This window comes from Drosophila takahashii, chromosome X, assembly GCF_030179915.1.
Source record: "Drosophila takahashii strain IR98-3 E-12201 chromosome X, DtakHiC1v2, whole genome shotgun sequence".
Lineage (NCBI taxonomy): Eukaryota > Metazoa > Arthropoda > Insecta > Diptera > Drosophilidae > Drosophila > Drosophila takahashii.
This window is the reverse complement of record NC_091683.1, coordinates 12,249,322-12,271,041: the sequence shown is the minus strand read 5'-3', so window position 1 is coordinate 12,271,041 and position 21,720 is coordinate 12,249,322. Positions and strand designations below refer to the sequence as shown.

Here is a 21,720-nt window from a genome sequence, read left to right as displayed (position 1 = left end):
ATAAATCCATAAAACTTTCCGTGTAATTTTGAAAAAATAAAATTTTCGCCAATTTTTAATTTTTTTATAAGGGGGTACCCCATGATTTTTTACGAAAAATTAAAAATGAATAAATTGTCAAGGTTTAAATGCCAATCGTTAGGAAATTTAATAACGAGTTCAGAAAGGTATGACAATCCATACTTTGAATCAGTATTTGCTTTGTTATAGCGAAAAAACTACAACGTTTTAGCGAAAAAACGGGTTTTGTTTTTTTTTGGAAATTCGCGATTTCAGTTTTTGACAAAAATTGGAATTCTTTCTTTTGGTTTTTTTGCTGTAACTTGGCCAAAAATGGTCCTACACCAAAAATTCATACTGTTTTGAACAGATAACAAAATTTGCTATAAATCCATAAAACTTTCCGTGTAATTTTGGAAAAATAAAATTTTCGCCAATTTTTAATTTTTTTATAAGGGGGTACCCCATGATTTTTTGCGAAAAATTAAAAATGAATAAATTGTCAAGGTTTAAATGCCAATCGTTAGGAAATTTAATAACGAGTTCAGAAAGGTATGACAATCCATACTTTGAATCAGTATTTGCTTTGTTATAGCGAAAAAACTGCAACGTTTTAGCGAAAAAACGGGTTTTGTTTTTTTTTGGAAATTCGCAATTTCAGTTTTTGACAAAAATTGGAATTCTTTCTTTTGGTTTTTTTGCTGTAACTTGGCCAAAAATGGTCCTACACCAAAAATTCATACTGTTTTGAACAGATAACAAAATTTGCTATAAATCCATAAAACTTTCCGTGTAATTTTGGAAAAATAAAATTTTCGCCAATTTTTAATTTTTTTATAAGGGAGTACCCCATGATTTTTTGCGAAAAATTAAAAATGAATAAATTGTCAAGGTTTAAATGCCAATCGTTAGGAAATTTAATAACGAGTTCAGAAAGGTATGACAATCCATACTTTGAATCAGTATTTGCTTTGTTATAGCGAAAAAACTACAACGTTTTAGCGAAAAAACGGGGTTGGTTTTTTTTTGGAAATTCGCGATTTCAGTTTTTGACAAAAATCCGTGTAATTTTGGAAAAATAAAATTTTCGCCAATTTTTAATTTTTTTATAAGGGGGTACCCCATGATTTTTTGCGAAAAATTAAAAATGAATAAATTGTCAAGGTTTAAATGCCAATCGTTAGGAAATTTAATAACGAGTTCAGAAAGGTATGACAATCCATACTTTGAATCAGTATTTGCTTTGTTATAGCGAAAAAACTGCAACGTTTTAGCGAAAAAACGGGTTTTGTTTTTTTTTGGAAATTCGCAATTTCAGTTTTTGACAAAAATTGGAATTCTTTCTTTTGGTTTTTTTGCTGTAACTTGGCCAAAAATGGTCCTACACCAAAAATTCATACTGTTTTGAACAGATAACAAAATTTGCTATAAATCCATAAAACTTTCCGTGTAATTTTGGAAAAATAAAATTTTCGCCAATTTTTAATTTTTTTATAAGGGGGTACCCCATGATTTTTTGCGAAAAATTAAAAATGAATAAATTGTCAAGGTTTAAATGCCAATCGTTAGGAAATTTAATAACGAGTTCAGAAAGGTATGACAATCCATACTTTGAATCAGTATTTGCTTTGTTATAGCGAAAAAACTACAACGTTTTAGCGAAAAAACGGGGTTGGTTTTTTTTTGGAAATTCGCGATTTCAGTTTTTGACAAAAATTGGAATTCTTTCTTTTGGTTTTTTTGCTGTAACTTGTAACTTCATACTGTTTTGAACAGATAACAAAATTTGCTATAAATCCATAAAACTTTCCGTGTAATTTTGGAAAAATAAAATTTTCGCCAATTTTTAATTTTTTTATAAGGGGGTACCCCATGATTTTTTGCGAAAAATTAAAAATGAATAAATTGTCAAGGTTTAAATGCCAATCGTTAGGAAATTTAATAACGAGTTCAGAAAGGTATGACAATCCATACTTTGAATCAGTATTTGCTTTGTTATAGCGAAAAAACTGCAACGTTTTAGCGAAAAAACGGGTTTTGTTTTTTTTTGGAAATTCGCAATTTCAGTTTTTGACAAAAATTGGAATTCTTTCTTTTGGTTTTTTTGCTGTAACTTGGCCAAAAATGGTCCTACACCAAAAATTCATACTGTTTTGAACAGATAACAAAATTTGCTATAAATCCATAAAACTTTCCGTGTAATTTTGGAAAAATAAAATTTTCGCCAATTTTTAATTTTTTTATAAGGGGGTACCCCATGATTTTTTGCGAAAAATTAAAAATGAATAAATTGTCAAGGTTTAAATGCCAATCGTTAGGAAATTTAATAACGAGTTCAGAAAGGTATGACAATCCATACTTTGAATCAGTATTTGCTTTGTTATAGCGAAAAAACTACAACGTTTTAGCGAAAAAACGGGGTTGGTTTTTTTTTGGAAATTCGCGATTTCAGTTTTTGACAAAAATTGGAATTCTTTCTTTTGGTTTTTTTGCTGTAACTTGGCCAAAAATGGTCCTACACCAAAAATTCATACTGTTTTGAACAGATAACAAAATTTGCTATAAATCCATAAAACTTTCCGTGTAATTTTGGAAAAATAAAATTTTCGCCAATTTTTAATTTTTTTATAAGGGGGTACCCCATGATTTTTTGTGAAAAATTAAAAATGAATAAATTGTCAAGGTTTAAATGCCAATCGTTAGGAAATTTAATAACGAGTTCAGAAAGGTATGACAATCCATACTTTGAATCAGTATTTGCTTTGTTATAGCGAAAAAACTACAACGTTTTAGCGAAAAAACGGGGTTGGTTTTGTTTTGGAAATTCGCGATTTCAGTTTTTGACAAAAATTGGAATTCTTTCTTTTGGTTTTTTTGCCAAAAATGGTCCTACACCAAAAATTCATACTGTTTTGAACAGATAACAAAATTTGCTATAAATCCATAAAACTTTCCGTGTAATTTTGGAAAAATAAAATTTTCGCCAATTTTTAATTTTTTTATAAGGGGGTACCCCATGATTTTTTGTGAAAAATTAAAAATGAATAAATTGTCAAGGTTTAAATGCCAATCGTTAGGAAATTTAATAACGAGTTCAGAAAGGTATGACAATCCATACTTTGCATCAGTATTTGCTTTGTTTTAACGAAAAAAACGAAAAAACCAAATGATACCATAAACATTCTGTTTTCATTATTTTCAACTTAACTATACTTTATTCAATTGTCAATTTCTCAGTTACAAAATTTTCACTTAATTTGTAATATGCATGCAAGAAATTGCACTTTTATTTGTCGATTGTTTGTGTTTTTCAATGGAAAATGGTAGTTGGTTTGTATGTGTGCGTGAGTGAGTCTGTGAGTCTGTGTTTGCTTGTGTGTGAGTATGAGATTGATTCTAAACGATTGCATTAGCTATAGAATAATTTAACTAAATTTTCCCCTTAACAAGTTTTTGGATGCCGAAAAGAGCACACATCAAAAAAAAAAAAAGAAAATCGATCCGAAAAAGAATTTAATTTAAATTTCCATACCGCTCGGCTTACAGCTAAATCTCGTATGTATAATTTATCGATATATGTATAAATAAATAAGTTCCCTTACGCCTAGCGGATGTGCGATAACATCCGTAACTCCTTAAACCTGGAGCACCTGTCCGGAGTCTTCATTGTATTTGTGTATCTCTCTCTTTGTGTACTTTTCCAATTCTCTATTCATCTCTCTTCTCCTTTTCCATGCAATTTTACGACTAAATGCACCCAAAAAAACAACAAAATACAAAAAAAAAACAATTACAAGGAATTACATTAAAATTTGTAAAACATTTTCATTTTTTCATTTTCAGCACCGAAACGAGCAGTTCTCGAGTATTGCCTTGTTGCCCGATCTCTGATATCTGATATCTGCACCATATCTCTTTGTCTGGATCAGGATCCTGAACAAACAACCCAATAATATCTTCAAAAAAAAAAACAATAATCATAATAAATAAATAATAATGGAAGGCATAGACGACGACGACGACGATGTGTGGGCAACATGATTTGATTTTGCTAAAGATTTCGATTACTATTCCGATTGCAATTTCGATTACTATTTTGATTTCCATTTTTCACTGGACTGTTTCGTGTCCTGAACTCGGCTGCCTCACTTGTTGCTGCTGCTGCTGTTGCTGTTGCTGTTGCAAGTGTCGCAGGCGGAAGAGCCGCAAGGTCATCCAGGAGGCCAGTGTTCCGGTGACGGGCGGCATCGGCGCCTGCTTATCGAGCGCCTCCTTCTGCAGCTGATAGCGATATAACAGCGAACCGGCCACCAAAGCGGAGACGATCGTCGCCGAGATGACGACGATGAAGAGGATGCTGAAGCCGGGAACGGGCATGCAGATGCCGTAGACCACCTCCTCGCTGATCTTGCCCTGGAAGACGGTCACCGCCTCCTGCTTGGAGTCCGGCGAGAAGGCCAGGTCGGCCTCGGAGATGACGTCGTAGAGGCCGCTGACGCCGACGTCGGCGCTGCGCACCTTGCGATCGGAAATCACTAGGGATCGACGGCGCCGGCGCAGGCTCTTCGGGGAGGCAGTGGCTCCCTCTTCCAGCTTTTGGTCCTTCTCTTGATCCTTCTCCCCCTCCTCCTTGTCCAAATCAATGTGATCCTCGCGTGGCTTCTTCAGGGCCTCCGCCTGTGGCCTGTAAACGGGTCTGGGCACCTCCTCCTCATCCCCATCCCCATCCTCATTTCGGTCATGTGGCTCCAGGGAACGCGGCCCCGCCATCGGAACACCCATCCTCTTCTGGGCCTCCAGCTGCCTGGGTCCGTGCGGGAACTTGCCGCTCTTCTTCAGGCCCAAGTAACGCTCTCCCTCGCCGCCCTCCATGTCCAGATCGGCCAGATCCTCGTCGCCAAACAGATCGGACAGATCCGCCTCCTCCTGCTCCTCGTGCACTGGGCGTGGCTGCAGATTGACGCTCTTCTCGTGGCCATAATCCCCGCCAGGCTGTCCACCGCCAGCGCCCAGCGTCTGTTTGTGATCGTGGATGATGTCCTCGTAGAAGATATCGTGATCCGGTCCCATTCCCATGCCCAAGCCCATGCCCATGCCATGTTGACCTCCGGGCGGCAGGGCGAGATCCCTGAGCAGATCGTTGCTGCTGCTGCCCAACGCATCGGACATGTGGACATCCTTGCGCTCGTTGGCATTGGTCAGGCCGAGCCCGAGGCCCAGGGTCTCTCCGGATGAGCCACCTCCACCCACTCCCGAGTTCTGGCAATGATCGAGGCAGCCGTGACGACAGATCTCCACCTTGCACTTGATGTGCACACTCAGGGCGTCGGGGAACTTGAAGGCGTGGAAGAAGGCGTAGGTGATCACGGTGGCCCTCTCGTCGGGGGCACGGGCCTTCAGGAAGCGCGAGATCATCTTGGGTCGCAGCACGCAGCCGAACTCGTCGGAGAGGTTGATCACATGCCCGGATCCATCGGAGGCCACGCAGGACTTGACGCGCATGTCGAATTCGCCTGGATTTGAAGGATTAGGGTATTTTTACTATCTGATATGCATATGATATGCCATGATATGCTCACCTCGGTAATCGTTGATGGCCACCACCAGGGTCAGAGTGGAGCCCAGTGGCACAATGCCACTGACTGGCGGCGCCCAGGGTCCCTTGCCATGCTGAATCTCCATCCAACAGTCCACGTTGTCACCTGGTATCAAATATTTGATTATATCAGTGAGTAATGTCAAAAGGATACGTTTCATATCAATTTGAAAGTATATCCGATTTATGAAAATCAAGTAATGATGATATAATATTAAACAAATTCTATAAATAGTAAAATTAATATCAATTTGATATTTTCATGTTATATAATACAATGCAATACCAATTTTTGATACTAAAAAATCTCAATTTGACATTCATAAATAATTTTTATAACAATCAGTCAGAAAGAGAGCGAAAATATCAAATTATTATTAGCTATATCAACTAGAAAAACAATGAATAATGTCAAGTTGATAAGAATAATATTTGTAATGTAACTACACACAATTTCACACAATATTTTCTTTAAAATTAATCCAATCCTCAGGAGTACTCACCCCGGAAATCTAGCTGGATGACATCGAGATCGGCAATGACCATTGGCGGCTTGGAGGCCGTCTTCTCGTAGTCGTTGAACCACTCGCAGCGCAATCGCTTGGCCTCGTCCCAGACCTCCAGCAGATCCTTGTCGTATTGGACCACCACCTGTTTTCAAAGAGAGAATATGAATATGAATATTTCTCCTTATAGAGAGGGGGTTGACCACTAACCGTGTTCTCGTAGAACTGCCCGTTGAGATCCGGCTTGGTGCCGCAGCGGGAGTACGAGATGCGGAAGGAGAAGAACGTTTTGCCCGTCGAAGGCGGCACGTAAACGCAGCGCGGATCGCTGTGTTGTCCTTTGGGGGTAAATAATAAATAAAAAATTAATTTCCTAGTTAATTAGGTAAATATCAACGCACCTTTGGAGCTGACAATGCCCTCGAAGGGATGCGAAAAGGTGAGGTGGACATCCATGTGATCCTTGCCGCACATCACCTCCAGCGAAACGATATTGGGCATCCCATCTGGCCGCTCCATGGGCCAAAGTTCATTACCAGCTATGACTAAACTAAACTGCAATCGAAATGAGAATAATATTGGAATTGGGAATCAGTGGGTTCGAAAGAACAAGAATGTATTGAACCATAGAAGAAACCTTTGTAGTTTTGGAACAAGCAGTTCTATCATTTTTTTTTATAGATCTAAAAAAGCATCCTTGTGGGTGGGCTCCTAACGGTTCCACTGGCACCTGACAAACGTGTTGCCAATAAAAACGAAACGGCAATCCAGTCTCTCCAGTCTTCAGTCTCCAGTCTTCAGTCTTCGGGCCCCCCGAATGAAGGCCAATCGAAATGGGAAAGCGAATTCCACTTGGCCTGCATCCGTTTGCGCAGCACTGGCTTGTGGAGGCAATCGGGAGGTAGTTGCACCTGACATTTGCCCATTTGCATACCGATACCTGCCCCAAACTGCCTTGCCACATGCCGCATGCCGCATAGATCGAGGATCTCAGCATCTCAGAAATCATAGGATCGAGTTGCAGGCCCAGTAAAAGTTGCCCAGCTGGACGGGATTTGTATATTTATCGGGTATATATATCGGGTATATAGCATCCGATCGCTGGTGCCACATTGTCTGGCGTCTTTGCCGTCGCCGCCAACGGACGAGAATGGAAATGAAGGAGCGAATGGCCAGATCTTCCAGTTGGCCAACTGAATAAATTAGTCTATGCAAATCGCATGTAATTGTTTTACATCTTGATCAAGCAGAGGAATATAGCTTTGCCTCATTGCCTTATTGGCTTTTCATGTAACACCATTTGCCAGTAATTATTCTCACAATCTAATAGTGCTGCTGTTTGAATTGTGAGTTATCTCAACGCTTTACATCACCTTTTTCCGGCTTTAATTATATACGAAAAAAATATAAGGTTTCTAATGAAGGGCAACACGACGTCTGAGCGATTATGGCTGGCTAATTCATAGGGCAAAAACACTTTTTAACACATTTTCTAATGGCATTATAATTGCAAATAATTCACAAGATGATTAGAATGGACAACACGGCGTATACATAATAATCAAACATAAATATTTTCATTATAATCCATAAAGTGGCTTATTTAATTCCCTTTTATAAGAAACAATGTTTTCTTTCTAAATGACTAAGTTTAATTAAAGTCTTTTGCCATATCTCTCCCCCCGAAAAGTGCTAAAAATACAAAAACAAGCATTTTAATTGTGATTTGGAAATACTTCAAACAAATGTGCTGACCCACAATGAATTCCACTCACTCGCCCGCTCATTCCCATTCGCATTCTCAGAGAGACTATATTATGTATTATCATTCTAGAATGAATTGATCGAGGCAATGGCTTTATGCAGACTCACGATTACGCTACAATCCCGAACCGAAACGCCGGCTGGCGGCGAGAACGTTTGGGGTTCGGTCAAATGGCATAGAATCGAGTGGAATGGTGAAATAGTCTCTCGAATCTCGGATCTACGTATTCGGAATTATTCGGAACTGGTCGGCTATTCGGTTTGCTTATAAAAGCAAGTGGGTCGGCAGTGCGAAAGAGCAGTTCTATCATAATATTCCACCGGATAAACATCGAAAAATACAAAGAAAAACAACCATGGATCGTTGGCTAAATCGCGTTGCTGTCGTCACGGGAGCCAGTTCGGGAATCGGAGCTGCCTGCTGCAAGGATCTGGTGGCCAAGGGCCTCGTGGTCGTGGGTCTGGCCCGTCGCGAGGAGCGTCTGAAGGAGCTGAAGGACTCGCTGCCGGCGGACCAGGCCGCTCGCTTCCACGGCCGCAAGTGCGACGTGAGCAAGGAGCAGGAGGTGATCGACACCTTCGCCTGGATCGACGCCACTCTGGGTGGCGCCGATGTGCTGGTGAATAACGCCGGAATTGTGCGGGCCGGCGTGGGCATCACCAAGGAGGGCAATGGCGACGATCTGCGCGCCATTCTGGATACCAATGTCCTGGGAGTCTCGTGGTGCACGCGCGAGATCTTCAAGTCGCTGCAGCGACGCAATGTCAACGACGGCCATGTGCTGATCGTCAACAGTGTGGCCGGGCATCGGGTGCCCAACATTCCGGGCTTCACCATGGGCATGTACTCGCCCTCGAAGCACGCCATCACCGCCTTGACGGAGGTCCTGCGCCAGGAGTTCCAGAACAGCAAGACCCAGACCAAGATCACGGTTAGTAGGGGAGATATCTATTCTATATCACATTATAATCTAATCCATTCAATTACAGAGCATCAGTCCCGGTGCCGTGGACACCGAGATCATCGACAAGGCCGCCCTCGTCCACTTCCCCGACCTGCCACTGCTGCGCTCCGAGGACGTCGCCGATGCCGTCAGCTACTGCATCCAGACCCCGCCCAATGTCCAGATCCACGAGCTGATCATCAAGCCCGTGGGCGAGACCATCTAGACTGTCCATGTAGCTTTAGGTACTCCCCTCCCACCCGTAATTATATGCAAGTGATCTGTTAAAATGATATGTCTTTTAACTGGGGGTTGTCTTATCTGCTAGGTTAAAGAATATCCATATTTTAATCCTCCATAAATCTGTTGAAAGGTTCTATTATAATCTTATCCCTTCTCTTTTCTATAAGCTAGTTATATTCAAGTGATCTGTTAAAATGAGCTGTCTTTTAACTGGGGGTTGTCTTATCTGTTAGGTTAAAGAATTTCCATATTTTAATCCTCCATAATTCTGTTGAAAGGTTATATTCTAATCTTATCCCTTCTCTTTTCTATAAGCTAGTTCATTTCAGATAATGATTATCAATTTTATTTTATATAAACACATAATACACATAGATTCATAGCAAATAAATAGATAGTCCGTCTTGTAATATCAGCAAAACACAAATGTTGACAAGGTCATTGGATTTGTGGCTTCCAATCGAAACATTTGTTTATCAAACAAGTGATAAGACTCCGGTAGATAAGATACAGGTTACACTGGTTTCTGTTTATGGTTCATTTGTTTCATTTGGTTCACACTGAAATCGATTCCCCTTACTTACCATTAAGTGTAAGATAAATATACAGCTACTAAACCTAAGGTCCCACAGTCGTGTAGGGCCTTTTTGTGGGCTCCACATGATGGCGCTGTGGGCGTGGCGATCGGATCTGCAAGTGGAATGGAAGAAAAAGAGATATAGAGTTAGTTTGCTTTTAGTTCTGGGACTACCTCAATGAATTAACCCTAGGGCTCTAATCTGGTTTTCTCTCTCTCTCCATCGCTTTTTGCTGCGTCATTGGGCAACACAGAAGCTAACAATTCCAACAATGTTTTTGGTATAGTACATGGCTCACTAGATTTCCATACAATTTAAATTGTACCTAATTGAGGAAAGTAGAAACCAACTGTTTTTCCCCCAATCAACATCACTAATTTGAACGCTTTCACTCGTGTTATTCTACGTCCATTCAAGCCAATCGTCACTTTATATACTATGCATTCAATTAATTGCAACCCATTAATTGATCTAATGTGTACAATAAACCCAAGAAATGAACCAATTAAAATAAACTCAGCTCTTACTGTTCGATTTGCAACTACGAGTGATGGTTGGACATTCGAAAATCACCAGAACGAGGAAGTGCGATATCAATTTAAAGGCACGATTTCGCTTGGCACCGCAGGTTGAAGGAGCGAAAGTCGTGATCCGCAGTAAACGGAGCCTCAGCAATTGCTGAACGATTGACTGATCTCCCGATCCCATTGCAATCGATTTTCTCGATGACTGCCATCGTTAATCGATGGCTGGAGGCAACGAAAAACTAGATAGTTGTGGTCCAAGCTAGATCATTAACGTATTTTAGGAGCGAATGTCAGTTGTACTTAAGCTTTACTTTAGTGGTGCTTTAAATGTCGAAGATTAGGCGATGTTAATTGCTCAGACTATATATCAAGATAGAACCTAAATAACAAATCATCTTGAAAGCTTTGTGTTATTGAGAACACTTTTTCTTCAACATCCGATTAAACGAAACTTGTAGTGCCATCAAGTAATTCCACATGACTTTATTATACAGCCTATGTAGTTGCGGGAACTCTTCCCAGCGAATTCTTAACCCAAATTCCTTTCCTTTCTTCTGGGCATCCCCCTCTCCCTAATAGCTACCCCTGTTTTTTTTTTTTTGGTGTAGGGGCGGCACAAGAACACAGAGTGGGCGCGGTCACATCGTCATCATCATCATCGTTGTCGTCCTCCGACCAATTCGTATGTTAAATATCAATTGTTAAAGGCTCTTACCCTCGCTCGTTGTGGCCAGTACATGTAGGTATGATTTTTTTGATTTTTTTGGGCTCTCGTCGAACGTCGAGGCCCGTTGGGGTAATAAAGATGTCGATGCTCGTCATTAGCGCGCTGCTCGTATCTGGGGCCAGATCGCACTTAACCTGACGCCCCCCGGCCAGTGGACCAGTGGACCAATGGACCAAAAGATCGGACGAAAATTGCCCGACTACGTGAAATGGCCGCAAATGTGAGGCGACCACGAAAAGAAGCCATAAACAAATTGAAATTTAATAAACGGCCGGGCGGCCAATTTCCCTGGACCTGATCCTCGAACCCGAACTTGGACCCAAGGAACCTGCCGATCGCCATCGAAACATCGAAACATCGACTCTGATCCATTCGATCACGGGACCCCCCGGGGGCGCCAATTCAACGTTGCAAATTGAGGTGCCTGAGATCGATGTCGATGGAAATGGAGGTGGAGGTGGAAATGGGTGGCAGAGGTGGAGGTGAAGATGAAGATGGAGGCAACTCTACTGATCGTGAGTCATCGGGGGAAAATCGGTGTGACCAAATTCATCGATTTTCTAATTAATTGAGAGATCAAAAGCAAAGAGATGGAATTCTAGATATAGATAAATATATAAGTAAGTACCTTGCTTTATAGAGTAAATTATTATTTGTAAATCCTTCTTTAAATAGATCATTAATTAGTGTTAAAACGTCTTGTAAGCAGTTTTTCAAGTGAAGATTCTTAAAAGCCAGGGATAAAAATAGCAAATCAGAACCAAGCAATTTCACTGTAAACTTTCCAATTTGTTCAATTCTTTCGCACTCGAGTCCGAATAAATGGGATAAATATTTACCCGGTCGATTGTGCGTTGGCTGCTGCTTTTCGTCGGTCGGCACGGGCACTTTCCCTGTTCCCCAGATCGACCAGCAATTAAAGAGACGCCGGCAATCAATCAATCAATCAGTTAGTCAGTTAGCCAGTCGGTCAAGCCCACAGTGCTCTGTGCCATAGAGCAATAATAATAAAATCTCATTTCTTGTCTCCTTTTCATTGTCCGATTTGTATGCCCACTTTTACCCAGGTGCGCGGCCATAAAACAGGTGAAAATGAAATCGGAAACAAAGCGAATTCGAATTTGTGGATTCAAGATTCGAGATTCGTGATTTGAGATGTGAGATTCGAATGCACGAAAAGATGATGGACAAGCCTCCGAATGGAGCGAAAAAATGCGGTCAGTGGAGAATCTCTCGCAGAACTGTAAATGCGAAGAAAAAAACTAAGAAACTAAAAATGGACAAGACGCAACGGTAAACGGTAAACAGCCGATATGCTTATTTGTCTTTAATTCGGAGGCAATTAATTTCTCTTGTTCACTTTTTTCGCCTTTTTTGGTCTCTGATCTAGCGAGTTAAGAGTGAAAACTGGTTGGATACGAGCCCGAAATTGATATGTAAGCAGATCTAGACTGCGGCTAGACTAACTGTAAGTCAGGTGCTGATTTGCATGTGCGCCGACAGAGGGCGTCCAATTAGGAGCTTGCCCCGGGGGCACTGATGGGTGATGGGTGATGGGTGGTATCTTGATGGTTCGCATAACCATCTATCTTCGGGTTGATTTACAGTACTTTTTTTAAGTAGTAATAAATTTCCCAACTAGGTTTTGGCTAAGATTTATCTCCCAAGCGAACTTGGGTTATAAAGAATTTAAAGTTTCTTTTTCTATTTCGATTTAAGAACACTCGTACAAGTTAAAGTATCTGTAATTACCGCAATTAGCTTAAACTTTTAATAGTATTTCTTGTATCTTTCTCAAGACCTCAACATAAAGCTTACTATATTTATTTATTCCAAGTACCATTTACCAAACATAGGCAATTAAGAATTACAAATAACTATTAAAGTTTTGTTTTTATAGCCCCATTAATTTATTTATTTATCTGTTATTGCCTAAAGAAAATCGAAATGTTTTTTGGAGTAAACTTTAATCTAACCCCCTTTTGCATTAAGTTAACTTTATCTCAACTGGGCCTTCCTTTTGATATATATCTCTATATATTTTCGGCATATGTATACTCGTACCTGGCAGAGAAAAGTAGCACCTTTCCCATCGCTGGGATTTGCTTGGAGACGGCGACAGTTGGCCTCCGACTGACTGACTAACTAACTAACTAAGCCAAAGAAAGTGCGACGGAGCTCTTTGGCCGCGTGTTGCACGCTCTAGTGGCGCTTAATTAATGACGCCGCCGATGCTGCTGCTTCTTCTTCTCCTTCTGGCGCTGCAATTAACAGTACCGCACTTGCAGCGGCGGGAAAAAGAAGAGCGGAAGAGCGGAAAAGTAGAAGTTAACTCGACACGCTCCGCAAGACAGGCCCTCCTTCCCTCCTCTCTCCCCTATAAAGTATAAACTACAAATCATTAACCGTATACCCGAAAAAAGAATCAAATCCATTCATTGACTCATTAACTATGCATCCAAATCGATTCGAATCAACTCAAAACGAATCGAATCAAAAGCGAATCAAAACGAAATCGAAAAGAAATTGTCGCATCAAAAGGCGATCAATGCCGAACTTTGCTTACGGTTTTACGGCTGCGATGCTTTTCACTTTTCTTGTGGAAATGGAAATGCCAGTGGAAATGGAAGTGGAAATGGAAATGTGGAGTTGGATCCGAGTTGGAAATGCCGATGGCGCCGACCACTTTCGAATCGAATAACGGTCTGTGCAAAAAGCAAACGGTAAATCACCTGCCCATGCTTCATTTCTGTCTATATATATTTTCTTTGGTTTTTTTTTGTGCTTTTTTTGATGAGATATACAATATACTCGTATTTTTAGCTACTGTTCGAGCTCCGATCCAGTGAAAAGCGCAATAATCACGATAATGATAATGATGCTTTGGCTATGGGAAAAGCAAAGCCGAAATCAAAATACATTTTTAAATGGTTCACTTTCTTTTAATTAAACTGGTTCCAGCAAACCAACCAAGTTAGCCACCTTTTTGGAGCAAGTTTGTCCACTTTTGGCCAGCGTTTTGTTTTGTTTCGTTGCTACTATTTTTTTTTTTTTTTGTATTTCGGGGGCGCATTCTGCGGACAATCGCCAAATGCAATTTTATTCGGTGTAATTAGCCTGGTACGAACCGGCGCAGCAATTAAAATTTCCAGCCAACCAGCCAACCAACCAGCCGAGATGCATAGATCCATTAGCGAACTTCGAAAATTTAGCAACAAGCTGTGAACAGTCTGGTTGTCCCAGTGGCGCGACTTAATAGCCTCAGAATATTAAATTTGCAGCCACTGCAGCACAAGGAGGAGGCAACAATTTGCCACTAAATCTCATGCAGCGACGAAGTGGGGCTGAGTAAGGAGTGAGCGGCTGAGTGGCAGTAAAGATGACATCGTTTCCCAGTTGCAGCACTTGCAGCGCAGCAGTTGTCAACAGCCATTGTAGCTGTAGCTTCAAATGGCGCTGGCAAAGACCGAGAACGTGTCAAATGGCCCCTGACTCCATTCCGAACCTCCTTCCATTCAAATTTGGGCCAGCGCAGAGCCTGGGAATCATATAGCCCACTGCATAGACCGAAAAAGCCGCTGTAGCGAAGCTTTTGTTTGGCAGTCTGTTGTCAACATGACAACTGCCAACTGAGAGCCTCATCCTCCATCCACCATCCTCTTTTTACCATCCACTCCCACCAGAGTCAAGTGCAAACAATGCTGGGTTGGATTCGGGAATGGATAATGCTGGATGTTGAATGCCGAATGGAGATGTTGTCTCGCTGCCAGCTGCTTATCATCGGATGCACAGACCAAGTCGAGCCAACGAAAACTTAACAACTTTATTGGGCTTGTTTATGTTCAAGAGATGCTCGAAATGCTATGCCCCCGGGTCACTTGGCCACTCTTGGTGAGAAGAAGACTTTGGGGCTTTAAGTTACAGACTCTTGTGGCGTTGGCTTTAAGGCTTTAAGCTAGAAAGCCCTAAGTTTGAGTCCTAAATTTGTTACCCATTTTAATTTGTTACAGTTATAAAAGCTAACTACACATGCCATATTCATTAATGCTATACAAACCCTAAACTTTATTGAAAAACTATCTTTTACAATGTTTAGGATAGAACAAAATATACTTTCAAGGTACAATTACAAGTTCCAATTATGGTACTCAAGATTAAAGTACTACAGACCTCAAAATAAACTTTTATTTACAAGTTCTTAGCATATCTTTCATCTCAAGAACAGCTTCACCGCACATTCCAAAGTTTTCGAAGAGATCTCAACTTGACGATTGGGTCAAACAGTACTCTCACTTTTTCGTAGCCCAAACTCCGGTTGGTTGGGGCAAAGATGCACTAAAGGCCGAAATGTGCCACGAAAAGTTTCCATTTCATTATGGAATGTTTGTAGAAAGGCGAAGAACAGTTAGACGACGAGACGCCGACATCGAACCCCCTCCCATAAGCATCTACAAGTTGACCAGTGTCCGAAGATCTTTGATGATGGCTGAATAGAAATTAACATTCTGTGAAAGAGAAGACTTGTCGACGGGGCTTTATCTTGTATCCGCATCTGCATATTGTACACGTCTTGGTATCTGTATCTGTAGCTGTATTTACTGTACTCTCCGAGATATATCCGCAAATGTGGATAGGCAGCACTGGGAATAGAATTTACTGGGTCGATCGTAAATTATGCGTCATCGAGAGTCGATTCGAAACAATGAAAGAGTCTTCGGAGGAAGGAAGAAGGTAAAGATCGGCTTAGGGTCCCACCAATAATGGCTAAAGCAAATCATTTGAGGCCAAACAAAGAGATAGTGGAATAGTAGTTGCCGTTGTCTGATACCAATAGCGATGCCAATACCGCATTGCATTTATGGCCAAGTCGCGTGTTTGTTTGCCACTGCCACTGCCACTGCCAATCTGGCCTCCTGGAATTGAGTTTATTGTGCCACAGCGGCGTGCTTTGGATTGTCGCATCAGCTTAATTAGAATTCGAAGTAGTTAACGGTGCATTTAATGCGCTCCAAAACGGATCAAATGCATTAGCACCGCTCACTTCTTGTATCTGTGCGCAGATCTGTTCTATTTATCTGTATCTGTATCTCTTTCTGTATCTGTATCTGTGTCTGTTCTCCTCGGACATTGGCAGACTAATGAACCAAGTGCGTTGACGAAAGTTGTCATAACATTTAATCTGCAAACAGAACGGAACAGAACTTGCCTTGCCACACGTCTTAATGGTGGGAATGTGGTCAGGAGAGGTGGCAAAACAGTATGTTAATAAACCCGTTTTCGGGGCTCTTATCCCCGTGCTATGTGTCTGCCTTGTATCGACCATCATCTGGATGGTTTAATTAATAAGTCGATAAGTCAGGTGGGCTGGGGGTCTTTGCAATCCTTCGCTGAGCTGAGATCTTAATTGGACTGTTTTAAAAATAAGAAGGGTTCATCTTAAGACCAAGATCTGATTGGTATCCAACATCTATACTATACTATCTTAACTATCCAAATGGTCTGTACTACCAATATAATCAGTTCTTAAACTTATACGATCTTAACTACTACTTGGCCTAGAAATACATCCAACTTACCGATAAAGAGTAATCTTTCCGATGGTCAAGACACAGCTGTCTTGGATACGTGATCTATTGCGGCTGCAGTGGACTCCTTGTATTTCCGTGCTTTTGTGAAATCCCGGCTCTGCGTTTGGCAAATGCATTAAAATGTGAGTGAATGGGGCGCACAAAAAAACAAAAAAAAGAGTGAGGTATAAATATGTACAGAGCTGAGGAGGACAGAAGTGAAATCGGAACAGAACGGACTGGACCGAACTGAACCGGACCGCCTAACACGTAACGCAAATAAAGAAGAATCATCATCGGTTTGGGTTTGAGTTTGGGTTCGAGTCGCAGGCCGAGAGAAGTCCGTGCTCATGGCGACTGATTGATGATTAGTTGCCATTTGACAGGTGTATGCGAGTTGAATGGGAGGGGGCTTCAGGGGGTCGGTCAATAAATAGTGCACCTGTTGGGGCGTCTGGGAATATGATCCGCCAGATGACGTTGCCACTTTTTGTGGCTCTCTCTATACAGCGGTACGTGTGATTGTTATGATTATTATTATGTATGATTGTTATATTTTCTACACGGGAAAAACTTTGGAAAGTGCCAGCCACCAGCCATCAGCCGTCAGCCGCCAGAAGGCAGTGCATGCAACACCTTTGATTTTGATTTCGATTCTGGCCAGGCTGAGAAGACGCTCTGCAGAAGAATTCAGTTAAAGAAGAAGAGGTGCGCTCGAGAAGCAAGAAGCAAGAAGCAAGTAGCGGAGGCAACAAGCCAGCCGCATTTGTGCTAATTGGGAAAATTAGAAAGCATGAAATGCTCGGCTGCATTTGCTGTCTAGCTGGTTAATCGGCTCCACTGGCGAGCGCAAGAAGACGAGGCAGGAGATGCTGGCAAGGCAAAGATTGGATGTTTCACAGAGCTCAAAATGCGATTGGCTCCGACTGGAAGAGGGAAGAGATTAAGGTGCTGGCTAAAATGGCAAATCCTGAATATTTCACACAGCTATGGTAAAGTCTTCGTTGGAAGCAGGAGAAGAAGGAGGAGAACAAAGACTGGATATTTGGTAGAAGAAAGATGACAAGATTCTGGAAGAATGGCAAATCCGGGATGTTTCACGCAATTCAAAATTGAAAATAAAAAAAAAAAAGAACAAAAAACCAAATCAATTTGTTGTTTTTTGGTGGAAGAAACACTCACTTCACGGGAACGTGTCTTCTCTACTCTCTTCTCGTTCTTTCTCTTTCTTGGTGTCTTGCTCTTAGGCAAGGTAACGGTAACAGGCAGCGACAATAACAACAACAATAAAAAAAAGAATATGCACTAACACTGGTCGGCACTTTGGATGTTTTTCTTATTCTGATATATTTATTTGGAAATTTGTATATTAAATTCTTTTCGTTTTTTTTTTATGTGTTTGGCAGGCACACTGGGGATCGGGGATCACGGATCACGATCACGGATCGGATCACGACCGGGAGCAGCAGCACGTGTGGACTCGGCGAGCGACGAACGCGAAATACGCGAGCCAGCCAGGCGATACTTTCTTTGGCCTCGTAATGTAACTGTCGGGAACAGCAGCAGCAAGAAGAAGCAGAAGAAGCAGCAGCAGCAGCCGCAGCAGCAAGAAGAAGCAGAAGAAGCAACAGCAGCAAGAAGAGAGAGGGAGAGAAAGAAGCAGGCGAAGACACACACACACACACACAGGTAAAAGCTCTGCCCGCGCCAACTGCGACTGCGCGACGAGCTTTTTACACCTGCGTTGGCAGCTGCGCAAATGAGCACAGCTCGGCCAGAAAGCCAGAACTTGTTGTTGTTTGTGGCGCTGCTGCGGCGCCGCTAATCAAGCGGCCTAATGACATAGAATCGCCTGCCAATTAGACAGTCCAATAAAAATGCATTCGGACGCCCCCTCAATCGGCAGGAGATCGGGATCGGGAGATTTCAATTCTCCTGCCGAAGAATTGATCCATGGAAATGATGATGGCAACACCGCCAACCGAACGACGTCGCACTTGAACTTGAACTTTCAGCGCGATCATTTCGAGTGCCCGAAACTGGCAAGCCGATGGATACCCTATTCGATTCTCTTTAATCTTAAAAAGATAAACATTTATGGTGTTACTAAAATTTGGAACTAGTAAGAAACAAATTTAAGCTTAGGTATTTAATCTGTGCTTTTAAGATGTTAAAGTATTTCAATCTAAAATAAAAGAAAACTGACTTAAAATATGATGTTTTTGTAATGAAGAGCTTGTGGCCAATGCAATATCCATTCCCCAAATTGCAAAATTGCAAAAGATGTAGCCAGCTTTTCAGGTGGGCTGGGTGAATAATTCATCTGGCTGGCTTTTTTGGGGCTGGGAACCGATCTGCCGGCTCATAACGGTTAAACAGTTTTCGCCCGTCGTTGACAACTAATCAAGATGGGAACAGAAGTTGATCAAAGCTGATTTGAGCAATAAACAAAAAAAAATTCCGTTTCCTCTCGCGATCGCTCGCTTCTTCCGTCTCCTTCGCACACATCGGAATTGGCAAGCTTGCCATCGCACACGCACACACATGTAGAATGTGCAACGGTTTCCATGCTGGCCCTCCTCCTCCTTCTTCTGCCACTTCTACTACCACTACTACTTGGCAGCTGCTTTTCTCCTCATTTGTTGTTAGTGTTTGAGAGGCTGCTCCTCTCTTTCTCTTCATCTCTCTTTCTCTCTCTTTGTAGACTGGGCGCATTTAAACGGTAAACATCATGAATGCATTTGGAAAGTGGTTGTGTTGTGGTTCGTGGTGTTTGCATTTTGCATTTCTTCGCATTCTTTTCTGTTTATGTGCCTGTGTTGCTGTGTTGCATCGCACAATTGTGCCAACAACAAGGCGGAGAAATGAGAAGAGCCAGCAGAAGAATCAGAAGAGCCGGCAGAAGCAGAACAACAGCAACGGTAATACCCACCGAAGACGGCGTTTTCATTTCTGAGAATTGATTGGCCGTCGCGCCTGCATACTCCACTCCACACGCCACTGCGACTGCCTCTTCCGCGGTCTCGGCTGCCACATCGGGTTTTTATTTAATACCCTCTAGTGTCTGCAGTACCTGGAGTATGATATCTGCAGCCGAAGAAAGGGGAAGAATCACAGAAGAATGGTTATAGTTTCATGTGTTAAAATTTTACAGCATACTTTTTTGATTTTATAATAACCCTCGTATAATCCTAAATAAATAGGTATTATGGTAATTTAGACATTACACCACGAATTATCAGATTTGTAATCTATATGCCAAATTTAAATACAAAAGCAGTAGTGATGGGTATTTTCTAGTTTGTAATACGAGCCTAGAGCTTTTGGACTGGTGTTTCTTTTTTTGCTTGTGCCTTGATGCATTCCTCGGGATTCTGTACCGCTGCAGCAGCAGCACCTGTCGTTGCTGCTTCTCCCAGAGCAGACTTGGTGTGCTTGTTTGCACTGAGGCCATTGCGATTGTGATTAAATAACGTTTGACTTGGCGGGCGTCCTCCTGGCCGCTCCAACAATACAGCAATACCTTTGTTCTCGTACGATTCTACTTTTCCTATATTGTCCCACTTTTGTACAATACAATACAAGTATTTTAGAACCGCACTTGTTCTTAATATTTGTTTATACTTTTCTAAAAACCTTTTTAATGTTTCAATACTTATTTATATTTTAGCATTTCTTTTCAGATACAAATTGGAAATAGAGTATTTCTATATAAAGCATCCATTAGCCAGAGCAACAATGTTGTATCTGTTCCAACTACTTCAACTGCGATTCTCCGATTCCCCGATTCTCTGATTCTCCATTCGCGTTCTCGTTCTCATTCCCATTCCACGCATGCGCAGTCCACTTTTGAATTTGGCGTCTGTCTCCATCTCCATCTCCTTCTCTGTCTTCGTCTCAGTCGCTCGTTCTTTCTTCCCACTTGGCGTGTTAACTATCGCCATCGCCAGTTTCTAAGACAGGCATCGGCACACTTTGTCCGCCCCGCGCCTCCTCCGCCCCCTCACCTGGTCCGAAGCCCCCTAGCCTGCTCCTTTTGCTATCATCATTGTAATTCCTCAACGCACTTCTAACGCTGTCTCCAAATCCATCTCTTCTCCGGCTGTGCTTCTTATTGCCGCTGTCTTTGGAGACACTGAGAAGAATGAGTAATTCTTCCCGGAAAGAATCACTTTATAAACACAATCTTACATTTTAATATTTTTATTTACTAATATATTTCATTTTTAAAAATACGTTTTTTTTTAATACTTTGAAAAATTGTCAATTGAAGATTATTAACTATTTTAATTAAATGAATATGATAGGTAATAAATGTATAATATGGTTGAGTTTCTTTCAATATACTTTACTATATTCTTTCCACAATCTTTGCCTCCTTGGTCGCCGAGTGCCAATTTGGCTAAGTCGGCTATTTAACTATTTTTGTCATTCGCCGTCAGATGCTGCTCCATTTGGGCGTTTGCGACGTTTATCTGCGTTTCTGTTTCACGGCACGTTGTCGCCCAGTTGGCCCACCTGGTCGATTGACTTGTGCCCAGCACCCGAGACTCGAATTATGGCCCTAGTCATTCGACACCCGGCGAGCATCGTGACCCAGAAGCAAATGAAGCTGTCTCCGCAGACAGACTCTTCCATTGTCATCGCCATTACTACCGACATTAGCAGCCATCGTGGCAAGTGTTCGTTGTTATTACCACTGGCTTTTGTGGCCGGAGGAGGCGATTCCGCCACCGAGCTAATGTCGATGCTAATTTGCCGGCATTATGGGTTAGTGGGCCGGTCGATGGGCCTGGGCCCCATCAAGATGGATGGTCGCCTGTCAACGCATGCGTTTCTTCGGCTCATTTGTCACCCGGCTTTGCTGGTGACCCCGAATCGAGAAGAGTGCATTAAAGTTTAATTAGAGCCAAGTGATCCTTTGCAAGGTAAACATTTTTATGAGAGCTGGTTAGGATCATAGCTATTCTACATGGCTTATTATATTACTAGTTACCAGGTATAAAGCGAGCTGGTGACCCCGAATTTAAATTAATTTCTGTTAAATAAGGTAATACAGGATAATATTATCCCACAAGTTGAAGGGCTATCGAAAACCGTTCAGCCAATCAACATTGGTTAATTTGTCAGCATGCAAATCGAGATCTGGTGACCCCGAGCCGCCTCCATAGTTGGGCGGTAGCCAATGTTGATGTGGGTTGGCTGGCCTGTGGACTCTGGACTGGATTCCCAGCCAGCCCCCACAGATGGCTCATCGGTGATGTCGAG

The 21,720-nt window shown here is 41.9% G+C and overlaps 2 protein-coding genes across 2 annotated transcripts; one reads left to right on the top strand and one right to left on the bottom strand.

Moving 5' to 3' along the window:
* Positions 1 to 3,820: 3,820 nt before the first annotated feature.
* On the bottom strand, positions 3,821 to 17,959 carry m (miniature). The gene is made up of 8 exons (XM_017160512.3): positions 17,635 to 17,959; positions 16,462 to 16,570; positions 9,638 to 9,743; positions 6,504 to 6,657; positions 6,313 to 6,440; positions 6,100 to 6,247; positions 5,580 to 5,702; positions 3,821 to 5,513 (listed from the first exon to the last, which is right to left on the bottom strand). The coding sequence occupies exons 3-8, from the start codon at positions 9,713 to 9,715 to the stop codon at positions 4,111 to 4,113; spliced, it is 2,034 nt and encodes a 677-aa protein (XP_017016001.2). The 5' UTR covers positions 9,716 to 9,743; positions 16,462 to 16,570; positions 17,635 to 17,959; the 3' UTR covers positions 3,821 to 4,110.
* LOC108070150 (farnesol dehydrogenase) lies at positions 8,159 to 9,100 on the top strand. The gene is made up of 2 exons (XM_017160513.3): positions 8,159 to 8,798; positions 8,857 to 9,100. Exons 1-2 carry the CDS (start codon positions 8,223 to 8,225, stop codon positions 9,034 to 9,036), a joined length of 756 nt encoding a protein of 251 aa, XP_017016002.2. The 5' UTR covers positions 8,159 to 8,222; the 3' UTR covers positions 9,037 to 9,100.
* Positions 17,960 to 21,720: the final 3,761 nt, after the last annotated feature.